The 10571-nt window shown below is 35.8% G+C and overlaps 1 protein-coding gene across 4 annotated transcripts; it reads right to left on the reverse strand.

The window, feature by feature from the left end:
* Positions 1 to 346: 346 nt before the first annotated feature.
* LOC136208624 (two-component response regulator-like APRR7) lies at positions 347 to 7197 on the reverse strand. 4 transcript variants are annotated; one of them, XM_065999684.1, is made up of 9 exons: positions 6898 to 7197; positions 5908 to 6378; positions 5053 to 5214; positions 4802 to 4935; positions 4443 to 4595; positions 3103 to 3286; positions 2482 to 2911; positions 1506 to 2364; positions 347 to 776 (listed from the first exon to the last, which is right to left on the reverse strand). In XM_065999684.1, the coding sequence occupies exons 2-9, from the start codon at positions 6212 to 6214 to the stop codon at positions 660 to 662; spliced, it is 2346 nt and encodes a 781-aa protein (XP_065855756.1). In that variant the 5' UTR covers positions 6215 to 6378; positions 6898 to 7197; the 3' UTR covers positions 347 to 659. The 4 variants fall into 4 exon arrangements, with proteins under 4 accessions (XP_065855756.1, XP_065855757.1, XP_065855755.1 ...); XM_065999685.1 differs by having other exon boundaries at positions 5908 to 6381; XM_065999683.1 differs by having other exon boundaries at positions 6860 to 7197.
* Positions 7198 to 10571: the final 3374 nt, after the last annotated feature.

Here is a 10571-nt window from a genome sequence, read left to right on the forward strand (position 1 = left end):
TGTTACTTAGATAAAAATTTAATGCTTTTCATACTAATTAGTACCTTAAAATGTTGATGAGGAACATGAAAATTTTGGTCTAATTAATCTTTTTTAACTTTGATAAGTTATTATTTCTTGGCTATTGATGTTAGTTTGGTGATTCTTGCTAATTTCTTGATGAAAGTATCCTGTTCACATACATAATATTAGTCGCAAGTAGTGCTAAATTACTAAATGTCTTATGCTTAAGCTAGTATTATTAGATGAAAAGATGAACAATAGTCTAATAACAAAATGAATTTGATCAGATTTATTTTAAAGACCAAATTCATTTGGTTACTAGAGTCCCTATAAACACTACTGCTGACATTTAATAGTATAGGTGCCATAAGTTGTACAAAGATAACATAGATTTCAGATGATACAAAGATAACATTATGCAGCTCAAGAAAATGTAAAAGTGAACAATGAATAGTCTTTCTTCTTCAACCTTTCACAAACAATTAATGCATCCCTTGTTTAATTTAAGAAACCCATACACAATATAAACAAGGGCGATCATCCTCATCCGCTTCCTCTTCCTCCTCCAGAAGCTGCAGTTAAAAGTTCTGAGCAACCAAATAAGAGAATCCAGCAATCTATCTAATTATGTCAAGCTGCCTAAGATCAAGAGGTCGTCAACGAGCTGGGCTCTCTGTTCCTTTGCTTGAATTCTCATTTGTTGTCTGTCGTACAAATTGTCCCCGCACGCGTGGACGTTCCTCTGCTAATCTCTTCCTGCTTTGGTATCGAACCTAAAATAGAACAGACATTGCAAGCAAAAGAAGATAATAATATATTAACAATCTTGAGCTTTTTTATTCATTAAGTTAGGAAGGTAGAAGGTAAAACACCCTGATAATTAAGAGTCAAAATGGCCCCTAAAGTTGACATGCCGGGTAAATTGTCCAAATCGAATTTTAGGTGTTAACTCACCCCTAAACTTGGGGATGTTTGACAAATTAGCTCAAGTACAATAAATCACTCTCTGTGTTAGCCACTATCTAAAAACTGTAAGAAACAAAACCCTAAGGCTTTGCATGCTTACAAAGTGGTCATATATCAGAAATTTTGTAATTTGATATATGACGACAGAGAGAACAAATAAAATCAGAAACCATTAATTTCAGAGTCAATAGAGCATTACTATACATTTACACATTCTAGTGGAAGCAAACAAGTAAATGCAATTCAATGGAAAAAACTTATCCACTCATGGAGTTGATAGTAATATCTGAATTGCAAACAAGGGCAGATCCTCCCAAAAAAGTGAATGAGATATGATGATTGATCTTCTGGCAATAACTCAAACCGCCAAACATGTTAATAAGAAAAAGTAAATCTGATATTTATTATAGCGAAGTCCCAAGCCTAGGCAGTGAATAATAATTCAAAATTGTTACTATGCAATACTAAAGAAAGGGGGGCAGTAGAAAGTTTGATTAATAACTAAAAAGTTCAAATCAATTTTTCAGACCATTTACCTTCTTCTGGAAGCATCTCTCCTTTCTCTTCTGTCGGAACTTGGTCAAAGCAGCTTCTCTCTGAGAAAACTTCTTGTCATCTACTCTATTTCCATTCCCACTTCCGCTCCCGCTCCCACTACCACTACCACTACCATCACCACTTCCACTTTTACCAGCAATCCCATTGTCACTTTCTAAATTAGTCCCTCCAGTGTTAACTACAGTACTGCTCCCATTTTGTCCATTGCTCCCATGGTTACTTCCATGGTTACTACCGGAGGCACTTCGGTTAATACTGTAATAATTGCCACCAGTACCTTCAACAGGCCCACCTAAGACATTGGATGATCCACAATGTGGAACAGCTGCAGCCATTTTTTTAAATGATGTATCATCAAGGTCAGGTGGCAACTCTGGCTGTTGGCAACATTGTTGTTGTTGCATGTTGTGGGAAAGGAGATCGTGATGATTGCAGTTGCCAGTAACGCACTGACACAGGCACTCCTGAAAGGCATCTCTCGATTGAGCCAGCATCTTTTTATTTGCTACATCATCAGCCTTCTTTGATAAGATCTGCTGAGATTCACATAGCAGGTCGCCCTTTGAAGGTGGGAAACTAGATGGTGGGTGCAAATATTTGACTGATGATGATACTGTTGAATATTTTTTCAACTCGGGAAGCTTGTGACTTGTGGTGCAACCCATATCAATATTATTGCTCCCTCTATTTGAGCATTGATTAGGATGATCTCCATTTGAATGAGATTGCAGATCACAAACAGATCCTTTTCTGGTTTTGTCTGAAGTAGAATCAAGAGGAGAACCACTCTTAATGTTTACACCAGGAGCCTCATTGGCATTTGATGGTGCATTATACCTTCAGAATGAAAAACAGCAATTACGGGCAAACTATTTAGGGTTTAGACATTAATGTTGAAAACCTCTGAGTTGACATTTGGGAATAAAAAGTTAAATCCTTATGACTCTCTTATACCTTGAAAAGGCTGAAGAATCTGAACGCCTTAAGATATTGCGGTCTTCAATAACTGCTGTCCCAAAATCCTTTACTTCCCTAAGTCTTTTTAAACCATGTTCAAAGCATGCTGTTTGTTTAGCGTCATTCAAGGCTTTGTTTTTTGGATCTGATATCTTCGATTGTCTGCTTGAAGCCTCAATTGCTGTGCTTTTCATGTTGGCATTAGAACATGTGAGATTGGCCGCATAGTTTAATGTGCTTGATGGAGTCTCACTGTTGAGGTCTAGATGTCCTTTATCAATTTGCTCCTTCAATTTACCAGATCCCTTCTCAAGCAGATGCTTTTGTTTTGTGGCTGCAATTTTGATGGGATCTTCAACTTGGTGAATGATTTGTAAATCTACATTTCTGAGGAAACCTTTTTCCTTGTCTTTACAAGCTGCATTATCTGAAACATTAAAGAAAAAAAGAACGATAATGGAAAATCAAAACTTTACCACAAGGGAAACAAAAACCAAGAGATTACAAAATAATACAAAAACCTAAACAGCCAAAAAATTTCTAGGAAGTTTCTCATAACAAGCCATATTACACACATCAACGTAAAAAGCATTTTTATTTCAGAATCATCAAGTGTACCTAGTTGTTCCTCATGTCCTTCACACTCTTTTATATTGATCACATGAGCCTGTTTGTTATCAAAGTCTTCCCCATTTGAGTGGATAACTTGAGCACAAGTGCTGTCAGGGCATTCAGCAACTTCATCCTGGGGAGACACTGACCGGGGACTGTCCACAGCTACAGCTTGTTTTGTCCAAGAGCTCTGGAAGTTACAATGCGATTTTAACTTTTATCAGGTTCTAGAATTTTTTTAAATTTTGTAACTGACACAAAATAATTTGTCAATGATCATTTCCATCCATGTACCCAGTATCCAATTCTAATCATCATTAACTTTTGTAAGGATTAATATATTCAATTTTTAGTTGGTGAAATAAATGTAGGGCTACATTGGAAAAGCACAAGTAAAATTTATTTTCCCAATCATATTACTGATTTTCTTAATATGTATGAAAAAATAAATGGGATTATCTTTTTTGGGAGAGTAAGTATTTTATTTTAAAATAAATATTCACATTATTTTTTCAACATATTAAGAAAATCAGTGATATGACTGGGAAAATAAATTATAATTGATAATATATAATAATATATCCATTCTCGTTATTTGAAAAGAAACAAAAATCAAAATAAATTCTGCATATATAGGTAGTTTTGTGAGTAATGCATGTAAAGTTTGGTTCTGGCTCACTAGGTAGCCAACATTGTTACCGATGACACATGTTGGCTGAATTAATAAAATTAAAATCATATTTAGAATATTTCACAAATGAAGATTTTTATCATTAAGCCTATCAAATTTGAAAATTAGTAATGCAACAAGAATATAAGTCTGAAACATTATGAGAATGATTTCAAATAATGGGTAGTCCAATCAGTCAATGAATGAACGAGAGTTGCCTGCCCTGTCTAACCCACACAAGAAGAAAAATGAGATCTTGAATCTTAAGAAGCATTTATCCTCTTCCATTAACTTAAAGGAAAAACTAAAAATGGTCGGATGCCAGACCAATTTTATTCATCTAGTTTTGTGAAATATGTGTTCTTTGCATAGGACTGGAACAAATGTCGAGGACAACAATCAAGACAAAGCGATCCCCAAGTCATATGTTATAGAGCGGAGCCAAGCAAATTCTTGCTTATGTTTCGATTGCGTCAACAAAGGAACTTTTGTAGTCCAATATAACTAAAACGACTCCCCATGCAATTTCAAATATACAATGATAGCCCCATAACCAATAATGATGAAACTAAAACCAAATGGCGGATTTCATGAACAGCCTGGTCTTATACAACAGTAAGTTTAGTCAATGAGTATAAATCAGAAATGGACATGCTAATAAAAAAACTGATCTTACCTGGGTGCCACTCCCATTATCACTTTCATCGCCAACATCCAGCCCCATGCTATCTTCATCGTTGCTGCCAGAATTATTGTCGGATTTTTCCACACTTCTTGATTTTACAGATTTTTGAGTTTGTGTGCCGCTTTCGCTCCCACTACCACTAGACTGAGGGAAGAATGAGTAACATATTATTAAGCTCAGAAGGAATGAATGCAAATAGAATAGTGCTAATGAAAAGAAGTGTTGAGCATGAAGCCAGAAATAATTGGAGTTATCAAACTAGTTCCAACACAGTAATAATAAGGGAAAAAAGTGGTTGGGCACTTTATAAATAAGTTCTACATCTGAGGTAAGCAATTCCAACTACTCACACTATGACATCTTCTCCAAACATGCTGCCAAAGGTTCTTAAGTTCATTCTTTCGAATTGGCTTCACTAAAAAATCAACAGCACCTTTTGACAAACATTTAAAGACTATGCCCATAGAATCATGAGATGACATCACTGCACACAGATCCCATTAGAAATATGGTTAAAGTATCAATTCAAATAGATGTCATAACTAAATAATCATGCCTCAATACCAGAACAATCAATGAAAAAATGAGACTGAGCGCTTACTGATGACAGGAACATTATTGCGTGTTTTGTGGCTCATAATCTTGTACAAAAGACCAATGCCAGATAAGCCAGGCATAACCACCTCTGATAGGACAAGGTCAATCTGATTATTCAGATCTGCTAGTATCTTCCACGCTTGTAATCCATTTGCTGCTTCAGTAACTGACACAAGAACAATAATGAGAAGAACACTCATATCATATGTAAAGATAAAAATATTAGAATTCATAAGACATTGTACATTTATTTTGTACGTGAACATATTGATGTCAAGAGTAGATAGTCGCCCATGTCGAATCAGCTTAACACATCATATCATCTAGCCTAATCTGCTATTCAGCTCAAATGTGCACAGTAAATCTTTACTGGTTGTACTTTTAGCAAATTGGTTCTTGGGTAGTATGTTTCCCCTTATAGTATGAGGGAGGGAACAAGTGTTAGATTTCAAACCCAGCACCCTAGGAATCGAACCCTTGACCACTTGATCAAAGAGGCTCTGATACCATGTCATGGAACCGTTTCAACTAAAAGCTTAAGCTCATAGTTAAAGGTCCACTTCATATTAATATCCGACAATAACCAGTAGCAGCATCAAATAAATTTGACAATAAAAGCAGCTATTATCTAACTCAAGCAGTGAAACTGTTATTCTTAGATCTTTCTTTTTTTTCAGCTTCACTTTCTCTCATTCTTAATCTCTGATGAGCTCATTCTTCACAGTTGGTTAAAAAAAACATAAAATAAAGATTGAGAAGGAATAATGAGCTCATAACTCTGTATGCATCTCTATTTTCATTATAATCATTAGCTGAACAAAGCATAAACTATTCAGTCACAATGAGTCAAAATCCAAACCTTCATAACTGCAGTTGCGAAGCAGGGCAGTGATAACATGGCGTGTAGAATAATCATTTTCCACCAACAGAACCTTGAGGGTTCTCAGATGGAGAAACCTCTCCCAACAAACTATTGACCCTTGAGACTGCTGTTGCTGACATATTTGCAGTGCAGTTGGAGGGGCCTGGAGAGGCCCCTCATGCCTGTCTTCTATTTTATCTGCTGCAGTGTCATGGACTTTAAAATCATCCTCAACTGTCTTGTTCTGACCCTGCAATTGATGATTCAGTCCGCTCAATTTGTCCCCAACACCATCAACGCTCATCTAGAATCTCTCTGTCAATCAGATTCAAAATAGCCTGATAACAGCAATAATAAATAAGGTGGAGGCTGAGCAGTGAAAACCCTTCTTCAATCCACAAAATGAATGGTGCATAGCTTCCTCTTCCAGAACCTAACCACCACAGATCCAAACATTCCAGAAATCACCTGCTGGGCAACAAGACAGATCATGTATCCATAAGCAAACAAAGTGCATCACTTAAGATAAGACTAATTGTGTAGAATCTGCTTAAAGTGTTCTGAATTTACCCTGGAAGAACATAGCACGATACCAACTCATCCAGATGGATAACCACAACAGAGAAGTAACCATATCTTCTAAAGAAAATGGATCTCAAATCCTATTTTAAGCTTCCTACTACAACTCAAAACATTAACATAGACGGAGAAAGGATTGTGGTAGACGAGTTTCAACAGAATGACACAGTGCAAAGTATACTCATGAACCCTAATCTCAAGCAAACAGAAACCATAAACAGCTTCCACCATGTCATACATATGATCGATCTTATACTCAATTAATCATGCACTAATAGAAAACTCAACCGACTGCATAAACCAATTCTTCAGGCACTAAAATCACAAGAATTAAAGAAATATCGCGAATTGCTAGTATATAATAATATACCTTGAAAATCGAAATACAAAAATTCATCTAGAACTCACAAAAATCGAACTGAAGATTAATCACTTCCAACTCTTCATTAACCAAAAATATCAAGCTCGACCGCCGGAAAAAGTCGGCAGAGAAATTGATACTGCAGGAAAAAATCAAACTAATTCGCCAAACACGATACTAGAATTAAGATATTTATATATATATATATACATATCTACAAACTTAATCGCAGAAATTGAAAAAAAAAATTGTATACAAAAAATTTCTTTTTGAAAATTGGTGAAGAATTGTGGAGAAGTGAAAAGGAGCTTGACTGGTGTAAGATACAAGAGACCAAAAAATAGGGATAGATCGGCGAACTTTTGGACAAAAAGGGGGATGATATCAGTCTTAGCAGATGAGCAACTTGTTGCTGACGTGGACATAATGTTGACACGTAGGATCCGATATTTCCACGTTGGAGGTATTTGGGGACCACGGGCATGCTGTGCTGGACAAAATCAAAAGACGGGAGGTGAAGGGCTTCTATGGCATCCTCAGAGATCTTAACAGATCTGCAAGTGGGGGACACGTGGACGCTGTTTTAACGGACGTTGAATATCCTTGTATCTGTGACGGTGATTTAAAGGGACGTCATTGACGGTGTTATGATACCCCGGCTGGAAAAACTAATTGAAATGACGGAAATATCCCGTGTACAATTTGAAGTTAGATCGATTAGGTAATGTACATAACAAAAATATCTTCTTAGATTTTGGTAGCTTGCCACTTTTAGAACTTCACACCTTTTTTCCTTTTTCTTCCAAAAAAGTTGCAACATTTTTCTGGTATTGTTTTATTGTAAAATGGATAAAAGAATTATTAGTTATTTTTTTTTATTTATTACACCTAATAAATTTTTATATATTTAAAAATATTACTTATTTCTTACAAAAAAAACATATAATTATAAGATTATTAAGTTTTTTTTTTTTTATAGAAAAAGTCGATAATTATTTTTTTTTATGGAAATACTAAAATTTCATTAGATAATAAGATTGATAGTACAGCATGAAAATAGTAAGGAATAAAACCTCACATACATAAAGGCAAAGCCTATTACATGAACCACAAAGGCAAGAAAAAGACTACAAAGAGCAAAAAAAGTCATAAAAGGTACATCTAAAATAGAGGACCGTTGAACCATATATTTATTGTAACCCCAGATTCGCAGCGGAGCAGCTGTAGTCCAATCTTCATCCTTTGGCCTAGTATGAAACACCGGATCTATGTCCCTTCTTTTGCAACCACGTAGATCCAGTGATCTACGGATAAGATCTACCTTTTCTGCACTTGCTACAACAGAAAAGGTTACAGAAACAAATATTTTAACGAACAGATACACGACAAGCGGATCCAGAGATCGGATAAAATATGTCAGATCCAAAACGATACAACAAGAGGAAAACAAACTAACACAACAGAAAAAATAAAAAGCAGAGGGAGAAGGAAGAAGGAAGACAAGCTTCCTTCTTCCTCCTCAACTATATAGAAGCAGCCTTGAACTTTGTTGTGAGATCTGGGCAAAACCGAATATTTTCCAAAGAAAAGAAGAAAATAGGGGAAAATGGAAGAGGGGTCGTGTGCAGGAGAAAGGGGGAGAGGGGCGGTGGGCGGCGGCTAAAGAAAGGAAGAGGAAAGAACAGAGTGAAGACCCTAGAGTGAAGACCTTCTCTCACTATGGCATATGAGTACAATAAATGAATTCTGATAATTATTAAAAAATGGAAACATTGTTCAATACAAAGAATGTCATCTAAATAACTTGGAGCAATAATATCATTAAAGAAAGGCAAAAAGCATTATTAGGCTCTGATCTTTCATTTTTTAATTCATTAAGCCCTTGATCCTTTATTTGGATATATTAAGCCCTTGGTCATTTATTTTGATCTCATTAAGCCCTTTATGACCAAATTAGTAAGTTATGAACATCTAATTCTGTTAAAAATATTTTATTAACTTCATCTGTATTTGAAATTATTAAAAAAAATATTTTTTACAGTTTGAATTAAGGTTTTTACAGTTTTTCTATAGTCACATTACACATCCAAAACTGCTTTCAAACAGTGAAAAAATACAAATTTCGAATGCAAGTGCACTGAATAAATATGTTAACCAAATTTTATGTTCAAAATTACTTTTTTTGGTCATCAATGACTTAATGAGACAAAAAATAAATGATCAGTGGCTTAATGTATCAAAATAAAAGATCAAGTGCTTAATAAACCGAAAAATAAAAGATCAGGGGCCTAATAATATTTTTTGCCTTAAAGAAGTTAGCATTGAACGGGAATGACGAATCATTGAATAAGCAACATTGTTCGCTAATCTAGGGACAAAAGTCACAATACAATATGGGCAAATTAGTAACAAATCTCAAATTTCTTTTATAACAATCTCGAGCTCAGTAATATCATGGACCTTTATTGAAATGCGATCCACCCCATTGGCATCCATTTCGAACTGAACATTCTGAAATTTGAGTGAAACTACCCAAAGTATCGCGTCACGGAGAGCCAACGTCTCAACTAGAAAAACTTGAATACTGCCTGCCGCAAAAAAAAGCTGCAACACGTAATAAAATTAATGGTACAACCCCGAATAACTGCTCTCATACCGAAACTATTCTCTAATTGAAACACAGTTGTATCAACGTAAATAACCAGCAACTGACTTCTACCAATGGACTACCGTCCATCCCAGTTCACACTAAACCTCCGAACTCGACCATCCCCCTCTTTCTGCACCTTTTCCCATTCTGACAGAAAACGACTTGGATTTATAACAGCAACCATAGTAGACCAACACTTTCTCGTCCACATCTTGGCATTACATTACTGCCAGATTTCCCACAAAATAACAGCAGACCTGCTCGCTTCCTCTCTACCCACTGTTGACAGCATATGCAAGACTCAGTCCTCCACTCAATCTCATTCGAGTCCATAAGCTTGCAAACTAGCCACTTCCCAACACGCCTTGACATAATCACAACTCGAGAATAAATATCAACCATATTCAATATTCGATGAGCATAATAAGTAATTACTCAAAATAATAATATATCATTGTATTGGTCTTGGTCAAAGAGGCAATTATTTAGCACATAATGTCCACATAAACAATTTGATTTTACCCGAAATATGAAGGCTCCATGATCGACTCCAGTCCACGCTAGTCAGGTGCCTCGTGGGTGTATCTTCAAGCAAATGATAACTGGATTTAAATGAGTACAAACCATCTCTGGAAAAATAGTAAATGAGCTTATCATCTCTAGCTGCTGCAGACACCATCCTGTTAGAAATAATGTCGACTTTCCGAGCAAGAACCACTCAACCAACCTACTTCAATTCTAAATGTAAGTTCTTGATATAAAAAGATCAGAAACCAGCACATCTTTGTTTTTGATAAAGATTATATACAATCGTATAAATTAGGGCTTTATACTTGTAGTTAATTACACTTTAGACCTCTTATATTTGTGTATATATACTCCTGTTATTATCAATACATATCAAGTTGCCCTATATTCTTTATGGTATCAGAGCCTAGGTTAACAAATAAAACCTAGCCGCCATGTCTGCAACTGCCGCCTCCACTACTCCAGCAAGCACCCCTCCGACCATCACAGCAGGAATCACACCTCAACAGCCCACCTTCCAACAACCTTTTATTTTCTCTAATC

Source organism: Euphorbia lathyris, chromosome 10, assembly GCF_963576675.1.
Source record: "Euphorbia lathyris chromosome 10, ddEupLath1.1, whole genome shotgun sequence".
Classification (NCBI taxonomy): Eukaryota; Viridiplantae; Streptophyta; class Magnoliopsida; order Malpighiales; family Euphorbiaceae; genus Euphorbia; species Euphorbia lathyris.

Bases quoted from the DNA above. Each gene is read 5' to 3' on its own strand.
- LOC136208624 (XM_065999684.1), bottom strand. From the start codon at position 6,214: ATGAGCGTTGATGGTGTTGGGGACAAATTGAGCGGACTGAATCATCAA. The intron at 4,936-5,052 runs GTAAGCGCTCAG...ATCTGTGTGCAG, and splicing joins CAATAATGTTCCTGTCATCA to TGATGTCATCTCATGATTCT. The intron at 3,287-4,442 runs GTAAGATCAGTT...TGTAACTTCCAG, and splicing joins ATAATGGGAGTGGCACCCAG to AGCTCTTGGACAAAACAAGC.